The sequence below is a fragment of the Aspergillus ruber genome (genome assembly GCF_000600275.1).
Source record: "Aspergillus ruber CBS 135680 unplaced genomic scaffold scaffold00022, whole genome shotgun sequence".
In the NCBI taxonomy this organism is placed as follows: domain Eukaryota; kingdom Fungi; phylum Ascomycota; class Eurotiomycetes; order Eurotiales; family Aspergillaceae; genus Aspergillus; species Aspergillus ruber.
Window position 1 is genome coordinate 338,908 of NW_024467318.1, and position 22,562 is coordinate 361,469.

The 22,562-nt window shown below is 49.8% G+C and overlaps 10 protein-coding genes and 2 non-coding genes across 12 annotated transcripts; 8 read left to right on the forward strand and 4 right to left on the reverse strand.

Annotated features, from left to right (window-relative positions):
- Positions 1 to 361: 361 nt before the first annotated feature.
- EURHEDRAFT_532340 (N2,N2-dimethylguanosine tRNA methyltransferase) lies at positions 362 to 4,092 on the reverse strand (the record flags this gene model as incomplete). The annotated part of the gene is made up of 3 exons (XM_040787217.1): positions 3,720 to 4,092; positions 2,967 to 3,650; positions 362 to 2,454 (listed from the first exon to the last, which is right to left on the reverse strand). Exons 1-3 carry the CDS (start codon positions 3,919 to 3,921, stop codon positions 362 to 364), a joined length of 2,979 nt encoding a protein of 992 aa, XP_040637017.1. The 5' UTR covers positions 3,922 to 4,092.
- On the forward strand, positions 4,084 to 5,110 carry EURHEDRAFT_504690 (putative C2H2 finger domain protein; the record flags this gene model as incomplete). Its single annotated transcript, XM_040785817.1, has 3 exons — positions 4,084 to 4,327; positions 4,457 to 4,483; positions 4,544 to 5,110. Exons 1-3 carry the CDS (start codon positions 4,319 to 4,321, stop codon positions 5,108 to 5,110), a joined length of 603 nt encoding a protein of 200 aa, XP_040637018.1. The 5' UTR covers positions 4,084 to 4,318.
- A 480-nt stretch (positions 5,111 to 5,590) lies between these two features.
- Positions 5,591 to 6,966, reverse strand: EURHEDRAFT_460341 (pyruvate dehydrogenase (acetyl-transferring) subunit E1 beta; the record flags this gene model as incomplete). The annotated part of the gene is made up of 4 exons (XM_040784640.1): positions 5,591 to 6,062; positions 6,121 to 6,407; positions 6,492 to 6,615; positions 6,713 to 6,966. The coding sequence occupies 4 exons, from the start codon at positions 6,964 to 6,966 to the stop codon at positions 5,591 to 5,593; spliced, it is 1,137 nt and encodes a 378-aa protein (XP_040637019.1).
- A 292-nt stretch (positions 6,967 to 7,258) lies between these two features.
- On the forward strand, positions 7,259 to 9,100 carry EURHEDRAFT_460358 (Ser/Thr protein phosphatase family; the record flags this gene model as incomplete). Its single annotated transcript, XM_040784643.1, has 1 exon — positions 7,259 to 9,100. The coding sequence occupies one exon, from the start codon at positions 7,259 to 7,261 to the stop codon at positions 9,098 to 9,100; it is 1,842 nt and encodes a 613-aa protein (XP_040637020.1).
- A 210-nt stretch (positions 9,101 to 9,310) lies between these two features.
- EURHEDRAFT_460431 (enoyl-[acyl-carrier-protein] reductase) lies at positions 9,311 to 10,672 on the reverse strand (the record flags this gene model as incomplete). Its single annotated transcript, XM_040784647.1, has 2 exons — positions 9,311 to 10,355; positions 10,449 to 10,672. The coding sequence occupies 2 exons, from the start codon at positions 10,670 to 10,672 to the stop codon at positions 9,311 to 9,313; spliced, it is 1,269 nt and encodes a 422-aa protein (XP_040637021.1).
- Positions 10,673 to 11,224: 552 nt separating this feature from the next.
- On the forward strand, positions 11,225 to 12,927 carry EURHEDRAFT_516969 (glutamyl-tRNA(Gln) amidotransferase subunit HER2; the record flags this gene model as incomplete). The annotated part of the gene is made up of 4 exons (XM_040786521.1): positions 11,225 to 11,363; positions 11,434 to 11,758; positions 11,826 to 12,001; positions 12,062 to 12,927. 4 exons carry the CDS (start codon positions 11,225 to 11,227, stop codon positions 12,925 to 12,927), a joined length of 1,506 nt encoding a protein of 501 aa, XP_040637022.1.
- A 116-nt stretch (positions 12,928 to 13,043) lies between these two features.
- On the reverse strand, positions 13,044 to 15,438 carry EURHEDRAFT_161843 (SPRY domain-containing protein). The gene is made up of 2 exons (XM_040777806.1): positions 15,257 to 15,438; positions 13,044 to 15,187 (listed from the first exon to the last, which is right to left on the reverse strand). The coding sequence occupies exon 2, from the start codon at positions 14,966 to 14,968 to the stop codon at positions 13,160 to 13,162; it is 1,809 nt and encodes a 602-aa protein (XP_040637023.1). The 5' UTR covers positions 14,969 to 15,187; positions 15,257 to 15,438; the 3' UTR covers positions 13,044 to 13,159.
- Positions 15,439 to 15,722: 284 nt separating this feature from the next.
- EURHEDRAFT_414556 (snoRNA-binding rRNA-processing protein ENP1) lies at positions 15,723 to 17,835 on the forward strand. The gene is made up of 3 exons (XM_040782464.1): positions 15,723 to 16,278; positions 16,337 to 16,569; positions 16,637 to 17,835. The coding sequence occupies exons 1-3, from the start codon at positions 15,907 to 15,909 to the stop codon at positions 17,505 to 17,507; spliced, it is 1,476 nt and encodes a 491-aa protein (XP_040637024.1). The 5' UTR covers positions 15,723 to 15,906; the 3' UTR covers positions 17,508 to 17,835.
- Positions 17,836 to 18,315: 480 nt separating this feature from the next.
- Positions 18,316 to 20,194, forward strand: hacA (transcription factor HAC1). Its single transcript, XM_040786938.1, has 3 exons — positions 18,316 to 18,855; positions 18,904 to 19,364; positions 19,388 to 20,194. The coding sequence occupies exons 1-3, from the start codon at positions 18,656 to 18,658 to the stop codon at positions 19,750 to 19,752; spliced, it is 1,026 nt and encodes a 341-aa protein (XP_040637025.1). The 5' UTR covers positions 18,316 to 18,655; the 3' UTR covers positions 19,753 to 20,194.
- Positions 20,195 to 20,266: 72 nt separating this feature from the next.
- EURHEDRAFT_504711 (putative SNF7 family protein Fti1/Did2) lies at positions 20,267 to 21,391 on the forward strand. Its single transcript, XM_040785818.1, has 2 exons — positions 20,267 to 20,467; positions 20,534 to 21,391. The coding sequence occupies exons 1-2, from the start codon at positions 20,423 to 20,425 to the stop codon at positions 21,119 to 21,121; spliced, it is 633 nt and encodes a 210-aa protein (XP_040637026.1). The 5' UTR covers positions 20,267 to 20,422; the 3' UTR covers positions 21,122 to 21,391.
- A 63-nt stretch (positions 21,392 to 21,454) lies between these two features.
- EURHEDRAFT_t113 lies at positions 21,455 to 21,526 on the forward strand. The gene has a single exon. It is a non-coding gene; the product is annotated as a tRNA-Arg (tRNA).
- A 944-nt stretch (positions 21,527 to 22,470) lies between these two features.
- On the forward strand, positions 22,471 to 22,543 carry EURHEDRAFT_t114. Its single transcript has one exon. It is a non-coding gene; the product is annotated as a tRNA-Lys (tRNA).
- The last annotated feature ends 19 nt before the right edge of the window (positions 22,544 to 22,562 follow it).

Here is a 22,562-nt window from a genome sequence, read left to right on the forward strand (position 1 = left end):
AAAATGTGAATAGGGCTTATGTGCATGATCTATAGACGAGTAAATGAGCTTTCTGATTTCTTATTTCATGGGTGCGGTTTTATGCTTGTTTGTATTGAAGCCTGTTCTTATGGCATGACTTGTTACTTTAATCTTTTTTATTAATGACTTTTTGTAATAGACTTCATGATGGATTGACTCTCTTGATCTTCCTAAGACTTGTCTAATTGCCGCACGACAGCCTTGACGGTTGTTTTGGGTCTTCTTTGCGCCATGTCATGCTCCGTGGATAGAAATAAGCATTCAAAAACACATGTACGCACTTTCATATATCTCGTGTATTATATTACATTCCCGATTATCAAAAGCACCAGTCATTGCCTCAGCTTGCACTGGCTCGGCTAAGAGGACCCCAATTTGCTCGAGGGTTCACCTGATAGCGAACGAGTCGTTTCTTCGTGTTGGCTGCAGACGCCTCCCTGCCCAAAGCCTCATCGAATATGACCTCCAAGGTGCTAGGATGCGGTGTGGCAGTGGAAGAAGTCGTTGCTGGCTTTTGAGCAGCTCCTGCTTCGGCCTCGCCCTCGACGGCTTTACTTGATGCCTGTCTGGACCCAGACCGGTACAAGGCCGCTTCAACCTTGGTCACCAGATCACTCGCATCCTTGCCACTTTCCACGGCAGACAATATCTCACTCTTAAGTGAAGCTAGCAGCTGGTCCTGTTCATCAAACCTGCGAAGGTTTTCCCGGCTTCTTGCCATGATGGCTGCCCCCGGGGAGCCGGGACTGAGAGAGCTCTCTTTAATGGGGGATTTTTGCCGAACCCATTCTCTCATGACTTCCCATATTACTTCCCAAGGAGCGTCTGTGCGGATGGTATTCGGCTTTGCATGACTACGGGTTGTGCGGTAGCCGAGATGACGAAGAGCCCCACGAAACGAGTCGACGGGCATTGTCGATGTGCGCAACACCTTTGACAAGTAGCTGATGTTCATGTAGAAGGGATACGGTTCCTGGGCTGCGGGGTCGAGGCGCGGGATGATAGCTGACGGCTCAGCGGGCTTATTATCATTCTCTTTTTTAGTGACATCGGCATCGAGCTGCTCCGAGGTGGTAGTAGAAGAAGAGGCAAGGTCCAGATCTTCCTCAAGAGCTGTGGTCAGCATGCCCTCAATTCTGTCAATGGTCTGGTATATCTCCTTGTCTGCTCCAGGAAGCATGTCGAGGATTTTCTGAATATAATGGGGGTTATGAAGTGGACCAGCCCACATTGGCCCTGCCAAATGCGTCTTGATCCCGCAGTGTGAGCAGTGCGGACCTGCGGTGGGCCCTTGAGCAAAGCCATAATGGTAGAATGGGTTCCCTTTCTTGTCCAATCTTTGTTTTGTCGCTGACAGTAGTTGTGTGGACCATGCTCCACAACCTGAGTCGCAGTTGTAAACCAGCATTATGTTGCCTGATGTGAATTTAACTTCGTGTGGAGACCGGTGTACGCGAACAAAAACGCGCGCGTAGAAGTCAATCGACAGAGAAAGGAGTGGTTCAATGGCGAGTCCGTATTTCGCAGCAGATGTCGCGAGTGCATGTAGAATAAGACGCAGTCCGCCTTCGTGCGAATGGCCTCCCTTGATTGGAACGCCTCCATACAAAGCAAATGATTTCTCGGGATAACCATTCGAGGCCCAGACACCAGCATCGGTGCAGGTCACGCAGAGAAGACCCCCATCCTTGATACCCTGTACTGCCGCATCCAGGAACGGCGCTGCAGTTCCGTAGGGGTCCAGATCAATCACGTCAAACTTTCCCGTGTGGGTTCCCTGGCTGTTGCTACTTCCGGGGCTAATGCAGCTGTACATATAAGCACGTGCGTCGCCTATGTTGGGTTGAATCTTCTTCCCAAGCCCGTTATATTCGACGTTCGTCTTCATCGACTGAATCGCCGAGGGTGAGAGATCGTTGGCCACAACACATGTGGAAAACGGGATTTCCGAGGCATATCGTAAAGCACGCAACCCGGTGGCAGACAGAGCATCGAGGATAGTAAATGACGGCGGGGTGTTCTGTTCTGGATGCGATTCTGCGACTGGTTCATTGTTTTCGGCGACTTTGCTTTCCTGCACATCTTCTGTTTCCTGCTTCTCTTCCAGGCCGATCTCCTCCTCCCTCTTTCGCTTTGTGCCTTTCTTGTTCCCCGTCACTCTCTGCTTTCGCTTCTCCGCTTTTTTCTTCTTCGACGCTAGCACATGTTCACCAAAGGCTCTGATTGCGAGAACACTTAGGTCCCGGTTGAACTGCTGGATCGGGTTGTAAAATACCGACTGAACCTCATGGTCTGGTCTGTCTGGCCTGGCATCTTTTGTCTGAGTCTTGCTCTGAGTTGGCGGGGTCAAAATAGATGCCAACCCTTCCTTCACTGCCTTGTATTGCCCGCTGTCATGCTGCACCAATTGGTCGGCACTCTGAGCCGGTTTTGCTGTCATGACCAGTGATCTAGTATGGAATTTCCTAGGGTATCCGACGTTTATGCGATTGCGGGAAGTTCTCAGGAATCGTTCACGGAGTGACAATCCAAGGACAGCGAGCTGACTACTGTCGCTAATAGGTCTCAATTTGCAGGTAGATCGGAGGATATTGGGATATAAAGAAGATGCACATAGGATCGATCGCATTTATGAACCCGTATAAATGGGCCAAATTGAATTGGCGAGAAAAGAACTGCTGGTTAAGCAGGTCTTGTCGCAAAAAAAAAAAATAAAAAAAAAAGCACAGACCACGTGACACTATTCTCTGGGGAAGAACTTCACATGACAGCTTTATCATTATTTGGATATTATATACTTTTCTCTACTGTTTTATCGTTGTGCACTTACAGGCTTTTGACTCAAAGCCATTCACCAATCACAGGGACTTGGCGATATAATTCGTTCCAACTCTTCGCTTGCCAACCAGCTCCAGCTCCAGCGCGCCCAATGGTCCCCAGAGCACCAGCAAGCCAGACGGCGGTCCCGATAGCAGCCATGCCATAGACCATCCACCTTGTCCTTCTCTGTCTCCTGTCCCGCTGCGCGTTTACTTCGGCCTCTCCCAAATGCCCTTCTAATGAGCCCTTGCTGCGGTGTTCTCTCCGGACAGTGGTGGCTCTCCATCCCATCCATGAAGCCCAGCCTCCAACAATGTGCCACACACCCGCAGCAACAAAAAGTCCATAATATATGTTCCAGAAGACAGGACTGCGAGCGAAACCATGTGCGACGTATCCCAAACCAACACCTGAGCTTCCTCCTTCAACCATAATCGGTGTTATACGGTTGACCAAAACATGAGTACCAAGGAGAGGAACCAGAAGATAACCCAAGCGAGCTTGTAGCGTCATGCGAGGCCAAAATTTCAACGAATATCTCTGAGACCGCGTTTCCGCGCCATATAACCGGGCCCGACGAGACGCACGAATGTTCCGGAGCACGAGTCCCGAAGCAATGTGGGTGAGGATTGGAACGGTGATGACAAGATGTTCTAACGGCGGCGATTGGTAGAACTCTCTCGTGAGAAGTAGATAACTCTCACTGTCTGCAACAGAGCGGGTCGCTAGCGGAATTAGGGAAGTGTTGGCGAAATGCAATACGGTAAACAGCGTTGGCGGATATGTCGAGTATTTCTGAATTGCAGATACTGCAGAGCATACCCACGGTTAGTCATACCAGCCGGAACAGCTATTAAGGATTCATCTCATATCCATACACCATGAATCCCAGCTGTGTCCCCGCAGCCCGAGCTTCTGGCCGAAAAATCCACTTCCATTTCCTTGCGGTGACATTATAGCTTTTTCAGATTCGGAGAATAAATTGCCATTCTCTAGATCAGGGCCTTCATCTGTCACCGGTGAAGGCTCCAATTCCTGCATGGAGATGACAGACCGAGTATCGAAATCGTCTGGTTTCATAGTGACCCGCGTGACGCAGGGAAAGCGAAAGAGAGATATATGCAGAATATATATGCAGCGCTTGTAGAGACACGGGAGGGGGGTGGGGAGGGGAGAAAAAGGTAGAACAAAAATCAACCCATTAAATCATGAAATCTATAATCTCGTCGTCAACTCATCACTGGCGTTGTGTATGCACAAGTTGTGCTGTACATATATTTCTCGACGATCAATGGTCATTTTTATCTCGGTGGTGTGATTGGCTGGTCTGACGTCCATCGGGCTTCAATTCAACAAGATCCGCTTCACTTCTTTGTCCAGTAGGATTTTCTTCACAAAGTGGTCGTACCAGGCCATTTGTCGCGGTTTGAAGAATAGACACTTTTTTGCTTCGCTAATTTCAATCCGATTTTCCAAAATGGCTCCTGTATGTCCTTTACCATCGGCGACACGTGTGCCCCTCCCCAAAAAACGCCTGAGTTATACTGGTCTTCCGTCCTAGTTGAAAAGGCTCGTTAAATACTAATAGGCTGGCTTACATTGTCATGCTCTTTAGCGCGGTTTCACCAATCCAGCACCCAAGGTATGGACGATTTTCAGGTCCCCTCGTCGCTCGTTGTCAACTAACCAAATCTCCGGACAGACCGAATCTGCGCGATCTGCCTTGAGCTCCTTCACATGTGCTCTTTGCAACAAGTCTTATTCGCGTCATCCAGAATACGAAGCACACATCTCGTCCTATGATCACCAACACCGCAAGCGCTTACAAGATCTCAAGCAATTATCGCGAGACCCTAACGCAGCAGAAAAGGCCCGGAGAGCGGAGAAAAAGGCAGATGCAGATGCCGGTTTAAGGGTTATCAACACCAGCCAGGCCACTGGCACAGCTCCCAGTGGCACAACTGGTGGTGGAGGCTTCAAGAAGGGAGGGTTCAAGAGCTCTTTCAGCACCGTGAAGGCACCGCCCCCTCCTGCAGCGAAGAAGAACGTTCTCGGGGACGATGAGGATGAGGAGCCGGCTGCAAAAAAACCAACAGGTGGACAGGCCCCGCCTCAATGGGTAAAAGAAACGATGACTCAGGGCGACCAGGTGGAAAGTGACACAGATGATGAATATTCGAATGATCATTCAGGTGGAGGGTACTATGACCCGCGCAAACCGACCGATTGTTCCTCTGGATGTGCAGGAACTCACTCTGCCGTGTTATGATGAAAACAGAGGACATTCTACTCGTGGGTGTGTTATGGCTCGGCGTTGAACGGAAAATGGAGTTTTATGGTTTGAAATAATAATTACTTTAGTTATCTATCAATATGTGATTGAGACATGTTCAAAGATATCTTCATAGCAACGCCGATTGGAGCACACGCATGCAATGTAAGTCATATTCGTAGTCAAGGCCAAGGCACAATTCGAGTGTCGATCTTGTTTTGGTATTTATAGAGGGCTTCTACAGAACGAAAGAGACGGGGTCATGTTGCCTTCGGTCCAAAACAAAACAAAAACAAAAAACAAAAAAAACAGTTTATCCTCTGATAATGGTACACACAAATGAACAAAGTTGGGCTAAATGAAAAGAAAAAAGACAATGAAGGGTACTAATCACATGATCTTACTACTGAGTTTTCCACAAGATTTCCTGGAGTTCGTTCAACGTTACATCTCAAGAAAATAAGAATCCCGCCTGATTTACAGACGCAGAAGCTTGGCGGCCTGGCCAACGATGGTGTCCTCCTGAGGGAAGGCCATGTTCTCAAGACCAACAGCGTAGGGAGTAGGGACCTCAGCACCAGTGACACGGAGAGCCGGGGCGGTCAGGTAGTCAAAGCCGTACTCCATGGCGAGGGCCAGGATTTCGGAAGAAACACCGAACATGGGGAATCCAGACTCAACCACCATGAGGCGGCCAGTCTTCTTCAGGGACTGGATAACAGTCTCCACGTCAAGGGGCTTGATGGAGCGGAGGTTGACAACCTCAGCTTCAACACCGTACTTCTGCTTCAGCTCAGCCGCAGCGTTGAGCGACTGACCAACACAACGGGAAACGGAGACAACGGTAAGATCCTTTCCAGGACGCTCAATCTTGGCCTTGCCAATGGGAAGAACAAAGTCGTCCTTCTGGGCCGCCTCACTCATGGGGAAGGCCTGGCCGTACATAAGCCTAGACAAATCGTCAGTCTACACGGTCCGATAGTGATGCACAGGATGACACCACATACTCGTTCTCTAGAACACAGACCGGGTTGGGGTCACGGATGGCGGCCTTCAAGAGGCCCTTGGCATCCTCCGAGCTCCATGGCGAAACAACCTTCAGACCCGGAATGCTACCGTACCAGGCGGAGTAATCTTGCGAGTGCTGAGCAGCAACACCGGCAGCGAAACCGTTGGGACCACGGAAGGTGATGTTGCAAGGCTGGATACCACCAGACATGTAGTGTGTCTTTGCGGCAGAGTTGATAATCTGGTCAATGGCCTGCATGGCAAAGTTGAAGGTCATAAACTCGCACTATATGAATGATTTATTAGTCTGTCGCAATTCCTTATATTTCAGACAATCCCCGCTATAAATCGGCGCATGGCAAAAACGTACAATGGGGTGCAGGCCGGCCAGAGCAGAGCCAACTGCCAGACCACAGAATCCAGCTTCCGTGATGGGAGTGTCGATAACCCGCTTAGGACCGAAGCGGTCCAACAGACCTCGTGTTACTTTGTAACTACCAAACCCCCAGGCATGTCAGTCAAAGGCGATCCTCGATAACATCCTATGTCTCCATATATTGCCAAGCGTTTGATGGGGACGATATGACATACGCTCCATTGTACTGCGCAACTTCTTCACCCAAGATGTAAGTCTTGGGGTTGCTCTCCAATTCTTCGGCGAGAGCTTCGTTCAATGCATCACGAACAGTGACCTCCTTGGTACCACCAGTCTCGGTAGCATAACCCCGCGAGCGCAAGATCGAAGGTGCGCAGGCAGTCTTCTGGAACGCAGGGCGGAGAGGAGTCGAGGAAAGGCGCGAAGAGATCAGGCGAGCTGCCGGACGGAAGAGACGGGGAGCAGCCATGGCCGGGCTGAGGGAAGGATATAGATAAGATGGAAGGAGGAGCGGTTCGGGCGAATGGAACAGAATAAAAAAAGAAGTGAAAGACCTGAGATCGAGCTGTCAAAAGCAGACTGTCTTCCGGGGTTATTCTTCCTCGTCTGTTTTTTCTCGCCCGGTATTTTTGGTGAGGACGCTTGTTGGGCAAGTGCTGACTCAGCCGGACCCTCACCGGCTTCTGCTTCCGTCTACGTAACCGTTCGATTTCCTACTCACTCAAGGGAGGTTGATGGTGCTGACGGTGCTGATGATGATGATGGTGGTGTGTACCTTGTCTCTGTTATCTCTGCTTACTTCTATCACCCAACATGCCTTTGCTGCTCAACCCTCTGCCCCCAAGCCCATCCCGGCTCAACTGCGTGACTTGGAATGGGGCCAGCTGAACTTTCTCCATACCACTGATACTCATGGCTGGCTGGCCGGTCATTTGCAGGAACCATTCTATTCCGCAGATTGGGGTGACTATGTCTCCTTCACTACTCGGATGCGGGAAAAGGCAGAGGCGCAAGGACAGGATCTATTGGTGATCGATACAGGCGACAGAGTCGAAGGCAATGGTCTTTGGGATTCATCGGAGCCCAAAGGTGTCTATGTTTCTGAAATCTTGTGCCAGCAACCTATCGATGTGATCACGATTGGAAACCATGAGCTGTACAAGCAGTATACATCCGAGGCCGAGTTCTACACCACTGTGCATAACTTCCGGGGCCACTACCTAGCATCGAATGTCGATATCATTCACCCTGTCACCAAAGATGCCGTGCCCTTTGCCCCTCGATACAAGAAGTTTACTACAAAGCAGCAGGGAATTCGCATTGTTGCGTTTGGCTTCTTGTTCGACTTCAATATGAATCACAATAACACGATCGTCCAGCGCGTGGCAGATACCATCGAGGAAGAATGGTTCCAGGAAGCTATTCGGGACACGAATGTCGATCTCTTCCTGGTGGCCGGACATATTCCCGTTCATTCTCAGGAAGCAGAAGCCATCTTCAAAGCAATTCGGGCTGTCCGATGGGATGTACCCATTCAATTCTTTGGTGGTCACTATCATATTCGCGATTATGCACGCTATGATGACAAGGCCTATGGTTTGGCAAGTGGCCGTTTCTTGGAGACTATTGGCTTCATGTCAATTGATGGTCTTTCCACTGGCACTCCCCGCTTCAGCCGGAGATACATTGACAACAATCTCTTTTCGTTCTACCATCACACAGGCCTTGATGATCAGACATTCCCTACGGAACATGGTCAAAACACTTCTCAGCTCATCCAGGAATCGCGAAGCGCACTAAGACTAGATCAAGTGTATGGCTGTGCTCCCCGAGATCTCTGGATGTCCAGCGTCGAGTACCCCAATGAGAGCAACATCTATACGTGGCTCGAGAAAGAAGTAATTCCCGATGCTTTGAAGGATGACAAACGTAGCGGCAAGCCAGCCGTTGCCATTGTTAATACCGGGGCCATTCGGTTTGACTTGTTCAAGGGTCCTTTTACCCAAGACTCCCTATACATATTGTGTCCCTTCACAAGCGGGTTCCGCTATTTGAAAGACGTACCTTACGATAAAGCACAGTTGATTGTTGAGGTTCTAAACGAGCAGCCTCAGATCCTGCTCGGATCGCAGCACTCCGCCCACTATCCTATATGGTCTTTTGCACCACCAGAGCAGGCCGCATATCTCCATGACATAGTAGTTTCTGATGATGACAGCCGTCCGTCTTTTGCCTCTAAAGTCAGTCAGGCTCTATTGTCATGGTCAAGTCAGAGTCATTCCAAGCCTAAATTACTCCCAGGATACACCACCAAAGACGACGGAGGCTCTGATGGTGATGACACTATCCACTCGCCTATTTCTTTTTACCGTGTTCCCAATTGCATTCAAGCCTCGGTGTCGTCCAACTCGTCTGCGACACCAGATACTGTAGACTTGGTTTACATCGATTTCATCGAACGGTACATAACTCTCGCAGCCAAGATTGCAAGTTTTGATATCGATGTCCCGCGGAACAGTGATGTGTATATGCCTTCGATGAGCCTGACCAATCTCATTCTAGGTTGGGTGAAGGATAATTGGAAATGTGATACGACAGCATAAGGCAGCCAGCATAATGTCTAAGCATATTTACGGGCGTTATCATAGTCAAAGCTTAGATTATGACCATTTTCTTTGTAGATCCTATTATATCAGGGCACAGACTTGGTACATATGATGTTGGAAAGCATTATTGGCGTTAATGATTCTACAGTTGGATAATTCAGATGACATTAGATGTACACTTGTAGCTTTTTTTTTTTTTCTTTCCTTTCATTCATCGCCGCCCTCGTATTTAAGCACGCCCTTTCCACTGCGGAATCCAGAGAGAGTTCCCTGGACACTATCTGCAAGCTCAGGGCCTTGGGTGTCCCAGCTCCACTTGACATCCTCCGAAGGGATATCCTTGAACTTCCCGGCGCGAGTCAGCTCAAGCACGTCCTTGATGGTGTTCTCCTTGAGCTGGGGGTTCTTGTCACCCCATTTGCTCACCCAGAAGCCATCAAATGCGAGATTCTTGAAGATTAAAAGACCAGAAGGCAATGCGACGGGCTGCTTGGACATGGCTCCGTAGGTGACCATATGCGAGCCAGGGGCCAGAACCTTAGCTAATGCGGTGGCATTCTTTCCTCCCACGCAGTTGAGAGCCAGACGAATAGGCTCCTTACCCTGATGGGTAAGTTCCTTAACCGTTTTCTTGAACTCAGCCGAAAGCAATTCGGATTCAGTGACCACGGCGGTGGCGCCAAGGTCCACAAGCTCCTTCTTCATCGACTCGGTTTCCTCGGGGGTCTTTCTGTCACGGATAATGTTGAGGGTCTTGATACCCCACTCCCGCGCAAGCTGGATAGCAGCTCGACCAACACCGCTGTTGGCTCCGTTCTGAATGAGCCACTCCTCCCCAGCGCGCAACCAGTCCCATTCACAGAAGTCTTTAATCATGCGGTAGGCAGTGACGGGGTTAACGCTAACAGTTCCAACTTGGAGTGGCGTCAGGCCGTCCTTGTTCTCGATCTTGATCAATTGCGACTCGTCCATCTGAGCGTGCGTCCGCCAGGTGCCTTGGCCTGTGCGCTTCATGATCACCCAGTCGCCCTTGTTGAGGTTTTGGACGCCCGACCCGGTCGAAATAACCTCAAAGGCACCTTCATTTCCAGCCACAGCGGAGGGTTCCCCGGTACCCAGAGTAGATTCGAAAGGCGGTTTGCTCGGGTAGACTCCTTGGATCTGGTTGATGTCGGCCGGGTTCAGCGGGGCCGTGAGAAGACGAAGGTTGACTTGTGTACCGTGGGGTGCCGAGATGGAGTGCTTGTGAAGTCTGGAAAGAAAATACCAATCAGCATTGGCCATTGCATGACGAGAGATGCGAGCGCAAGGTTATGGCAGCCCCGCAGAATCATAGATCACGTACCTGAGGACGTCCTTCGGCTCGCCGTATTTCGAGTAAACCAGCGCCTTGGATTGCGTATAGCCATATACAGATATATATCTTCTTGCTTCTAGCGAATGAATAAAAGGTGTCCGGCATGGGTTCGCAGCCAGAGGGGTCGAAGCTCTAGCTTTCAGCGCCAGAGCGGCGCCGTTGCCGCGAGAAGCGTTTACGGTAGAGGAACGTAGCATTGCGCGAGAGAACATATTGTACAATTATCCTAGAGCGAATCAATTGTTGCTCCGTACAAGAGGGAGAAGTTGAAAGAAAATAGATGATGTTTTTGGAGGAGAGATTCCGAATGACGTCGTTTTCTCTCTCTTCGGGCCGACGGATGTAAAGGCGTCTGCATTTATATAGCTTCAATTTAACCAACTCGAAGTTGTTTCTTGTTTTATCGCTGTTATGTGGTCTAGCAGCAGATTATGGAGGTCTACGAATGGTTTATCTACGTGGAATCAGTGGGTCAAGTTTTCGATTGAAGCTGGTCAAATGTAGCGGGCGTGGGTATATTTATAGTGAGGCAGTACACATGTATCTTGAGATGTTCTCAGTACTACCAATACATAACAAAACATTCATAGCCTAATACCAGATACTTGAAATCTGTTTCCAATAGGAACCTCATCAGCACCAAGTCAGTCAGGGCACTTTCTTCAACACTAGAAAGCACGGACCACATCCCGCGAATCTTTTGACATCGACAACAATCCTATCTGTTCCTCTCCTCTTTCGTCAACCCGCTCAGAGAGGCCTAAATGTCCCTTCTGCGGGAAGCTGAGAAATGTATCGCTAACCAGAAGGCTCATGCTGCCCTCAATGCCTTCATTACCCCTCTGCGAAGGTCGGGGCCATGGCTGGAGCAGGTGAGGGATGCAGACCGTCGCAGAGAGCAAGGTATGTCTATATGGAAGAGGGAGCGATCCGAACAACATATAATCATATATACTGACTCTTTCCTGCTTAGACAAACCACGATCAAGTTTGGACGGCCGTCTGATCTCCGTTAAAGATAATATCTGCACGCGTGATCTCCCCACGACATGCGCATCCGGAAACTTGATCAAGTTCACCAGCCCGTTCAACGCCACGGTCGTCGAGCAATTAGAGGATGCTGGGGCTGTAGTAGCTGGAAAGACCAATCTGGATGAATTTGGCATGGGGTCGCATTCGATACACTCGCGGTTTGGGCCTGTCACGAATTCCCGTCAGGACCACGATGGAGGAGCTCTGTCTGCCGGTGGCAGTTCCGGAGGAAGTGCTGTGGCTGTCGCTACCGATCAATGTTATGCGTGAGTGACTTGATTTTCTCAACCTCCCTGCGGAAGGCATGGGCTGAACTGTGGTTCCTCTATACAGAGCACTGGGTACAGACACTGGCGGTTCCGTACGGCTTCCAGCTGCATACACGGGCACTGTCGGTTTCAAGCCATCCTACGGATTGATCTCACGATGGGGTGTGGTTGCTTATGCCAACTCGTTGGACACAGTCGGGATAATGGGAAAAGATACCTCTAGGGTCCGTCATGTATTTGGTATGCTTTCATGCCACTCACAAGTTGTATGACCTTGCTAACACAGTAACTCTACTACAGATATTATGAACAAGCATGACCCCCTGGATCCGACTAATATATCCCTAGCATCCCGTAACAGAATTCGTTCGCTCCTAGAGTCATCCAATCTCGCATCCCGCATGACTTCCGGCCTTAGGATCGGTGTCCCTCTCGAATACAACATTTCCGAACTTTCCCAATCTGTTCGAAACGCATGGTCCCGAACCTTGTCGTTTCTACAGCAACAAGGCCATACCATCCACCCAGTCTCCCTACCATCAACGCAACAGGCCCTGCCAGCTTATTATGTCCTTGCACCCGCCGAAGCATCATCCAACCTAGCCAAGTACGACGGTGTGAGATATGGAACCCGCGCTGAAGGCCCCGACAGTGACGGGAAATCGGAAAATGTGCTATATGCCAGCACCAGAGGCGAAGGTTTCGGATCGGAAGTAAAGAGGCGAATCCTACTAGGCACATTCAGCTTAAGCGCAGACGCTATAGGCAACTACTTTATCCAAGCACAACGCGTCCGGCGCCTTGTGCAGCGAGATTTCAACGCCATTTTCCGCACAGAACACCCGTTCGACCCTTATCGCGACTTGCCTGTAGAGCCAGCATCTAAACCAGCCGATGTTGATGTCCTTGTTTGTCCTACCACTCCCTCCTCACCTCCCCAGCTGTCCAAGCTTTTGGATAAGGATGCTGTGACTTCTCCGCTGGACGCGTATATGAACGATGTTTTCACTGTCCCTGCCAGCTTGGCTGGACTTCCTGCCATCTCTGTTCCGGTCTCAGCTCAAGACTCAGCGGACGAAGACCTGGCAGGAATTCAGGTTGTCGGACAATATGGCAATGATGAGCTTGTCCTGGATGTAGGCGAACTAATAGAGAGGACGAAATAAGTTGTTCGGAATTCCCATAGATAAAATCCAATGTTAGATACACCTGTACAGTATTACGATTTGCCTTGATGATCCTATGACCCTTCACTCTAGCACAATGTGCTTGTACGCAGTGCGATTAGGAAAGACGTCAGATGCACTAATTATTCAGATCTTTATTCAGCGGTATTCAAGCCATATAAAACGCGGGCCTGGCCCAAGTAGATGCAATATCCAAGTAAAAATGGATTGATCAAGACATCTCAACGTCCTGATCAACAGCAGTATCTTCAACCTTCGCGTCTGACACCTCCACATTCAGTGTATCTGTTGCCCCCGAATCCATGACGTCGAAGGCAGTATGTCCTGGCGCCCCATAAACCACCGCCGTCGCCGGAGTGTTATTACCACCCGTAGATCCTGCCGATTCAAACGCAGCCCCAACTCCGCCCTTCAAGACCTCCGAGCCACCAACGGCGCCGGACTCAGTGCTGTCCATCCGCGCGTTCCCAACGACATCTCCATCCACGCCGCCCCAGACCATCATAGCCTCGACTTCGTCAATGATGTCTGCCATGACGTCTTCGACAATCTGGTCATTGAACCGGTCACCCATGGGCCGCACGGGCTCACCATTCTCGGTCTTGGATGGTGGACCAAACCACCACGGACTCTCGAAGCGACATTCGACCGCACCTCCGCCGTAGCAACTAACCGCGGGATAGTATCCAATCATCCCATCGTCTGCGTTTTCCCGCTCCCCTAGGCCCAGGTTATTGGTGCCGTTTGCGAGACGACTAGCAGGTGGGAGGAAAGTATATAATTCTTTGAATGGCGTGCCCATTTTGATGCCATTTTTGAATATTGTGATGTTAGATCCTGGCAGCGTGCGCATTGAAGCATCTTCACTGTTCAAAGGTGATGGAGGTCCCTGACTGGGTATGTCTTTCAGGTTATAGGCATAATCACGGAGATGTTTTGTTGGGAATACATTTGATTGCTGCCAGCAGAAGTCATTTTTGTAATGGAAGGGTATACGGTCACGGATGATGTTGGAACTGTAAGGATGTTCCGAGTATTGTGCCGAGGCACTGCCATCAACTGCAGGGTCATATGTGCCTTCCACAATCTTCCTGTGAAGGGACAATGATGGGAGGGTAATGAGCATGCCAATTACATCGCCTTCACGGATGGACTCGCCCTTGGGGAAAAGGTGCTCGCAGCGCATTCGATTGACTACCTCCCCGTTCACATCGCGAATCCCATACCCATAGCAATCAACGCCGACATTCACGTCAAGATCAGCTTCTCGTCGTGCAAACCCGAGGCGAACGTGACCTCTTGACGGTGGCTTGGCTTTTCCATTCGTGGGTGGTGCTTGAGGGTCGTTGACCACACCACTTATGATACGTGCCTCGTAATAATATGTCCCCTCGCGCGCGCATACATTTGCCCGTGCAGTATGCCATGGCTCGGGGGTAGTAACAGCAAGGGCATCTTTGGAGAAATGGATCGCAGCGGGAGAATCTTCAAAGCTGAAACGTGCATAATATGGGTGAAGATCGGTCTGGCGGTACTTGATATGCGGAAACCCTGGGTCAGCTATGGCATAGCTATAGCGGAAACCATTCTTATTTGTAAGTTTATCCACCACTTCATAAAAGTCCCATTGCTGACTGTTTGAGCTCGATGACTTCCGGGTCACGTGATTCATCTGCCGGGGCTGCGGCGGTAATAAGTCTGAATGTTTGGGTTCGGCAAGGAGTAAAGGCCTGAGTATACTGAGATCAGAGCTTGGGAGCGCAATGCTCTGAACGACAGCGCTTTTCTTCTTTGGTGGTGGTACGCTTTCCTGGTCTAGACCCTTGGCTTCTCGCTTCTTGCGACTATCACGTTTGTTGCGCTTTGATTTCGTGTCGAGCTGGACTGATGCATTGCTGGGAGGAGCCGGTGAGGAACCTGGGTTCAAGTCTAGACCTGCACCATAAAAGGATGGTGTCCCCCCTGGGGAGTTAACGTTTGAGGTGGGCGCAGAAGCGCCTGTTGGTTGTCCGGATGCCATTGCAATTTAGGATGCAATGCTGCTCACTTGTTACAGTAAGATACCTCCCCTGCTGATATATATGCCGTCTGAATTACCAATATCTCGGGTTATTGCTCGTCTGATATGCGATTGCGACAACGGACGTGACCAGCAGATGAAGAACAGAATATGCACTATTGCAAGGTACCGAAGGCAAAAAACGAAAGTCCCAAGGAGAAATGGGGGTATATAAATAAACTGCAAAGGGAAATAGTCAGTAAGAGTTAAGATACTGGTGGTAGTTGAAGAGCGAGAAGCGCGCCATACTCACAGGTGATCAACTGAGGTGGAAGTGTCGCGCAAACAACGATCTCCGAAGGGACGTGTGCTCGTATCAAGAACCCACTTTTGCTACTTAGGAGTCAAAGAAAAGCAGCATTCAAATAATAATAATTGAGGATAGGGGATTTCCACAATGATATTTATTAAATTGACTAGTTAAGACTCACTCATGTCCTATGATGTCCCTGTGTCGAATGCGCAAAGGCGGAAGACGAGCAGTTCGAGGGCGGTCAGAAAAATTTTTACGGGCAGAAAAGATCCCCTTCGATGATTTGTTTGGCTGAAAATTGGACTAGAGCAGAGGGGCATGAGAGCGGTGAATTAGTATTCACCAATGACTGTAACGTATTACAAGGCGGTAAACCATTTCGAAGTGGACATCGCAGAAAAAATTTACAGACCGCCCGGAGCTAATCACACGTGATCAAAAATTTACACACAATTTCCCAATGCGGGTGAAGGAAAAGTCGAAGAGATTAGGATAATATCTACTTTTCCCCGGTATATAGTCCGGTTTTCTGTCGATCGACCGGCAGGGCAGCGTACGATAACCTCATACGAAACAGAGACTTTCCGCTTAACCATCGATTCCCACCCAGAACCGTTACGAGATATCTGAGCAAAAATCGTTTGCCATGCCTAAAGCGACAACACCCTCGCGCAGCGCTGCGGCTGCCCGCAGACATAACCCTCTGGCGGAGGACATGACGTCTATAGGTCATATCCGGACCCAACCCAGCAAGAAGAATAAGCGCAAGTCGCAGACGGATGAAGATGGTGAGCGCTTTGTCGATGCGAAACAGTCGCGCAAGATCCTGCAGATTGGACAGGAACTGGCCGACGAGGATGCCATTGAGCAAAAGGCCGCAAGGGGAGAGACGGGCGGGAAAGTTAACCACGCTTTCGATTTCGAGTCGCGATTGGAAGGTGACGAACCTGTGTCGGATGACGAGGACAAGTTCGGAGAGGATGAATGGGGTGACGAGGACGAGGAAGTTGAGCAAGTGGTATGCCGTTCTTTTGATCGAGGGATTAGTTGCGGACTACACTCTAATGCTGTCATAGGAAGTCGACCCGAATGATCTTGATGTGTTCAACAAATTCATTCCGGCTGGCGACGAGGACCCCATATTCAACCCCGGTTCCGGCGGCCAGACTACGAACCTAGCGGATCTGATCCTCGAGAAGATTGCGGAGCACGAAGCAAAGGAATCTGGCGACAGCGGTTTAATTCAAGGTGGTGGATTGCCGGAGGATGCAGTCCAAATCCCAGCTAAGGCAATCGAAGTATATGAAAAGTGAGCATCCATCTCTTTCTTTACTGTTGATGATACCTCTTGGTGCGATCTATGCTGACGAAGTTAGGGTTGGCACGATCCTGTCACGCTACAAGTCCGGCCCTCTTCCGAAACCCTTCAAGGTTCTCCCCTCGGTGCCCAACTGGGAGACCCTCCTCGATATCACGCGACCGGAGTCATGGACGGCCAATGCTGTCTATGCAGCCACCAGACTTTTCATTTCGTCCAAGGCGGTTGTTGCCCAAGAATTCATCTCGATGGTGCTGCTTGACCGGGTCCGCGACGAGATTCGCGAGACGAAAAAACTTAATGTCCACACCTACAACGCACTGCGGAAGGCACTTTACAAGCCGGCATGCTTTTTCAAGGGCTTGCTGTTCCCGCTTGTGTCTGGCGGGACGTGTACGCTGCGGGAGGCACACATTGTGTCGTCTGTGATTGCACGAGTGTCAATTCCGGTTTTGCACTCTGCTGCGGCCCTTCTCCGAATGTGTGACTTGGCCGCGGAGCAATCGCTCAAGTCGCTGGAGAGCACGGGAGCGGTGAACATGTTCATCCGTGCCTTCTTGGAGAAGAAGTACGCACTTCCGTACAAGGTGATTGACGCGCTAGTGTTCCATTTCCTACGATTCCGGGCCAGTGATAATGGCGAGGACGCGATGATGACCGACGGGCCATCGGGAAGCGGGGCCAAGTACTACAAGCTGCCAGTGTTGTGGCACCAATGCCTGTTAGTGTTTGCGCAGCGATACCGCAACGATATTACAGAGGATCAGCGGGAAGCGCTTCTGGATCTTCTGTTGGTGCGGGGCCACAAGGACATTGGACCGGAAGTGCGACGGGAGCTGTTGGCCGGCCGGGGTCGGGGCGTAGTGGTGCCCGATCCGGAGAAGTTGAGTGCCTTGGAGGCGGGCGACGACACGATGGATATGGAATAGTTTCTCTCCAAAAAAAAAAATTACGGGTCTATGATTATTTTGTGAATACATGGCGTATCTGTTTTATTGCTGCAAAATGTGTTTCTTATTTATGACTGTTTTACATAGACATAAGTATAAATAAGTACTGTTGGGCACAGAGTACCCGGAAGATGGGATGCCCACTGATAGACCACTTCAGGACTATGAGATGATTTGGTCGAATGGCAACACTGGACGGGATATAGTGGTAGTCCACTCCAGCCGCTATCCCTGACCGGTGGTTCCTTTCCAGACCGCCCGAAGAAGCCCCTGATCTATCACAGAACAATGAAGTACGTATGCTATGAAGCAATTTGCGTGAGCGTAGTATAGGCACCACAATATTATGCTCGATTATTCTCAATACATCATTATAAGCACAAGTATACGAGTACACTCGTACCAGGAACCGGAGTATACTGGTACAGAGTACTCTGACTAAGTACCTGACAGTGCCTAAACATAGAAGTACTATGTACAGAGCATTCACCGCTAACTAGCTTCGATGGACTTCGGTGGGGATTCCAAGCGGTCTGCGTAGGGACCCAAAAGGCGGAAGATTCGGAGATCTGACGCACTCCGTTTCAGCCTCTCAGGGGCGCAGTGGGTGGCCCAGACCACACTTGCCCCATCTTACACGTAATTACCGTATGATTCACTCCCGCCTCCACCAACAGAGACTCCATCAAAGGGGCACGCGTAAGATACCGTCAGACCCAGTACTGCGCCCCTTGCGGCCTGGAAAACTGACCACGCTGGCCTCTTAAAGAGGCGACGTTTCCCTCCGAGTCTGACTCTCTTTCAGTTCCGTTCCTCAAGTCGCTTTTTATATGTGTTCTGAACACTGTGTCCTTTTCTCTACCTCTTTCCTATTCTGGTCCCATTGACGTCTTCTCCCCTCTGTCTCTACCTTTCATCGTGTTTCTTTGGGGCTGTGACTCCAGTTGTTAGTTATGCCACCGTGGCCTTTGGTTAACTCTTATTGAAACCGGGCCTGGACAACCATCTGTCTCCATCATATTATACTTGACAAGACCTTCCACAATAAATTACCACCACTTCTACAACAATAACACCCACATACTACACTAGTCTTTGTCACCACATCAACGTTTCTGCATAACACCATGGACGACGATCAGTTTTCCTCGATCGACTCGTTGCGGGGCACCCCGGAATCAGACATGCCCCTCACCGTCTCCCCCGCAGATACCTCTTTGAACGACGATGAATGCGATGAGCAGAGGACAGATGAGAAGAGACCCGCCAAGAAGAGAAAGTCATGGGGCCAGGAACTCCCAACCCCCAAGACCAACTTGCCTCCTAGGTATGTTCTATTTAGACAATAGAGATACAAACACAGTTCACTAACCAGCACTAGAAAACGAGCCAAGACCGACGATGAAAAGGAACAGCGTCGTATTGAGCGCGTTCTTCGCAACCGCGCCGCGGCTCAAACCTCCCGCGAGCGCAAGAGGCTCGAAATGGAGAAGCTGGAAAACGAGAAGATCCAGATGGAACAACAGAACCAGTTCCTCCTGTCGCGTCTATCTCAGATGGAGGTTGAGAACAACCGTCTGAACCAGCAAGTCATCCAGTTGTCTGCGGAGGTCCGCGGATCTCGCAGCGTCTCTCCTAAGCCCGCTTCGCCGACCGCCCAATCTCCTACTTTGACTCCCACCTTGTTCAAACAGGAGGGTGATGAGCTCCCCATGGAACGAATTCCTTTCCCTACCCCGTCCGTCACCGACTACTCTCCTACCTTGAAGCCTTCCACTCTGGCCGAGTCCTCCGATGCGACACAACATCCTGCAGCGATGTTGTGTGACCTGCAGTGTCCGTCTCTGGGCTCGAAGGAGTTGGAAGCGCCCTCCCTCTCTTCGACCTCGGCTCCGGCGCAGAACCTAACGCTGCACGTGATGTTGCAGCTCCTCTTTCTGACGATGACTTCCACCGCCTATTCCACGGTGATTCGTCCGCTGAGCCTGATACTTCGGTCGTTGAAGATGGGTTCGCCTTTGGAGTTTTCGACAACGGAGATATATCAGCATTTCCCTTTGATTCTATGGTTAATTTCGACCCCGACTCTGTCTCCTTCGATGACATCGACCAGCAGGCCCACGGTCTTCCGGATGAGACTTCTCGCCAGACTTCTAGCGTGCAGCCCAGCCTTGGCGCGTCCACTTCGCGATGCGACGGGCAGAGCATTGCAGCTGGCTGTTAGCGACAGTCTTCCCCGGGGGCACCAGGCGGCCGCTATTGATGGCGTCGCAGGTCGACAGAACTGGGAGTCCCTATTGACCATGGCTTTGGTAATTGACTGTCTCCAAAAGAAGCCAGGGTACCCTCGAAGACAACGAAATACTACTTCTAATAACAACAACGGTTTGAGATTAACGCGGGTCGGGAAGCTTATTGGGCATCGGAGTTCTTCGCGGCGTTCGAATTCGAATACTATGAGTGAGACATTATCGTCTCTGCTTATGGGCAAGGAATTTCTGTGAACGCATTGTCGTTTTCGCTTTTTATTCTTGCTTGTATATTACTTTGCACTTTTTATGTGTTTTTTAAACTCACGTGTCACTGAAATATAGCTAGCGGTTGACCCGGCTAGCCAGATATGAATTCGACGAATAATAATACAATATTAACTATTATATCTATGGTTTTTGTGCTTTATATGAAAAGTCGCGTAGTCTTTTTTTTGTATCTTTGAAAGGCACAGCCTCAGCCGGAATCGCAGTGCTGCTCCGCCTCCGCACCCGGCGGCGATCTATTGCCACGCCTAATACGGCATGTCTAGAACTTGCACTTCTTCCACTGCACATCCAGTAACACTTTTTCAACTCCCGTGAATCTCACAATAATCGCTCCATCAATACGCTCCAGACAAAATGGTTCGAAAGGATCCCATCTTTGAGGCACGCACAAATGTCAAGGTGAGTGATAACCCCGCTGCGGCGCAAACTCGCCTGCCTACTAACGTCTCTTTTTGCGCAAACCAGCTGCACTCGAACCGCCTCAAGAAAGAAGCCGTCCGAGCCGATGCCACCTTCAAATCCGAAAAAGCCAAGGCCGACAAGGCCATGAAAAACCGCGAGTTCCAAATTGCCCGCATCCACGCCGCCTCAGCCGTCCGCGAGAAACGACGACAAGTCACACTCCGCGCCGAAGCCGCCCGAGCAGACGTGATCATCAACGAACTGAAAGCCGCCCAGAGCACCCGGGACACATCACGAACACTGGCACTAGCATCGCGGGGTCTGGACGCGGCCTCCAAGAGTGTCAACCTGGAGCATCTCGTTTCGCATGCGAACAATTTCCTGGCCCGCTCGGAGGACTTTAAGATCGCGAGTAGTGCGATCGAGGACGTGGCGCAGGGTGTCTCGATGCAGGAGTACGGTGCTGAAGGTGAGACTGAGGTTGACCGGTTGATGGAGCAGCTGGCGGACGATGCGGGCGTTGATATGCGGGTGGCTCTGGATGCAGATACGGCTCCTAAGGAGGATGTCAAGGAGCAGAAGCAGGCTGCTGATACGGAGTTGGAGGATGGTCTGGGTGCGAGGCTACGGGCGCTTCGGGCTGCGAATTGATTGACCTTGTTTAACTGATTAGACCGACCTCTTACGATGTTATGTCCTCGATTCGACTATACTATTACGTTTTTGCTCTTTGCCTGAGTTGGACTGTTTGAGCAATCTTTATGCATTGGTGTCGCTGTGTTAGGCGTAGATTGAATGGATTCCTTTTGATGTGGCACTGGACAGGTATGGGTACTGACACTAACTAAAGGCCGATGCAAATAGTCAAAGCCAAATTCTATGTCTAGATCAAAGAATAATCTCAATCAAGATAGGAAACCAATTTCTTCTTCGTTTTGTGTTGGTACTAGTAACAATTTGACCTTAAAATAAAGAAGAATTGCAGGCCGGCTGGCCTAATGGTAAGGCGCTTGACTTCGAATCAAGAGATTGCAGGTTCGAGCCCTGCGTCGGTCAATTTTTTTTTTGTCAGATTTTCTTGTTAACTTTGATTGTTTCTTTTCCCTGGGAAGAAAAGCAAAAATTATATATCAATAGTACATTCATTCATTCAGAATATGTATTTTAACTCTTGAATTTCATATTATGGTACCTCAATCAAGGTACGGAGTTTCCATAATTGATTGTTTCCAGCACGCCCATGTTCAAGCTTTCCGCCGAGGCAGCTTCCAAAGGGATGGAATATGGAATACTCTGTATGCATCGTATACTTGTATCAAAACTACATAGCCACCGTGCTACGGATTTCATTTATCCCGGGAAACAGATGGCCATGGTATAGAAGAGATTGTATAACCCGCCCAATCAATCTGTAGATCAGCGTATTTATGAAGGGAGGATATAGTGTTAGGGTTTGAATCCAAGTTGTCTTAACCTAAAGCTACCCTATATTATACAAAAAGGATTCGTTGAAGAAGAAACAAAAAGGGCAGAGGTGGGAGCAGTTTTATATGGTCATACGGAAATGAGGTTCCAAATAGTGTTATCAGCGATCCCTCTCAGAGGTCAGGAGTTGGCCGAAGGGGTCAACGATAGTCTTCGTATGCCAGAGGGTCCTACGAAGGTCGCTGATAGTTGTTTCGGACCCCTTGATAACTGCGTTCTGTGCTGGCCCTAGCCAAACTGTCATCCTTTGGGTTCGTACGAAAACCCTATACCATATAAGAGTGACAATACGAAGATAGTCTTACCAGACTGGAAAAAAAAACTACGCCTGTTATAAAAAAGTGTGGACAAACTATAGGGAAACCATTTGTGTCAGGAGCCAGAGAACTGTGATTGTATATAAATACTAAGAAAGATGTATATTTGACTTTACCATAGTCAACCGAGGCCATGACAAAGGTATTACTAAAAAAGCCTTATGTAATACATTAAAAAACCGAGATTTCAACAGCCCAGCCGGGCTAGCTCAATCGGTAGAGCGTGAGACTCTTAATCTCAAGGTTGCGGGTTCGACCCCCGCGTTCGGCTTCAACTGAAGACGATCACG

What these genes read in the sequence shown, in the direction of transcription:
- EURHEDRAFT_161843 (XM_040777806.1), bottom strand. Translation starts at nt 14,968, where the DNA reads ATGGCATCCGGACAACCAACAGGCGCTTCTGCGCCCACCTCAAACGTT.
- EURHEDRAFT_414556 (XM_040782464.1), top strand. Translation starts at nt 15,907, where the DNA reads ATGCCTAAAGCGACAACACCCTCGCGCAGCGCTGCGGCTGCCCGCAGA. An exon ending in ACGAGGAAGTTGAGCAAGTG is followed by an intron (nt 16,279 to 16,336) that starts GTATGCCGTTCT and finishes ATGCTGTCATAG; the next exon opens with GAAGTCGACCCGAATGATCT. An exon ending in GCAATCGAAGTATATGAAAA is followed by an intron (nt 16,570 to 16,636) that starts GTGAGCATCCAT and finishes TGACGAAGTTAG; the next exon opens with GGTTGGCACGATCCTGTCAC.
- hacA (XM_040786938.1), top strand. Translation starts at nt 18,656, where the DNA reads ATGGACGACGATCAGTTTTCCTCGATCGACTCGTTGCGGGGCACCCCG. An exon ending in AAGACCAACTTGCCTCCTAG is followed by an intron (nt 18,856 to 18,903) that starts GTATGTTCTATT and finishes TTCACTAACCAG; the next exon opens with CACTAGAAAACGAGCCAAGA.
- EURHEDRAFT_504711 (XM_040785818.1), top strand. Translation starts at nt 20,423, where the DNA reads ATGGTTCGAAAGGATCCCATCTTTGAGGCACGCACAAATGTCAAG. An exon ending in AGGCACGCACAAATGTCAAG is followed by an intron (nt 20,468 to 20,533) that starts GTGAGTGATAAC and finishes TGCGCAAACCAG; the next exon opens with CTGCACTCGAACCGCCTCAA.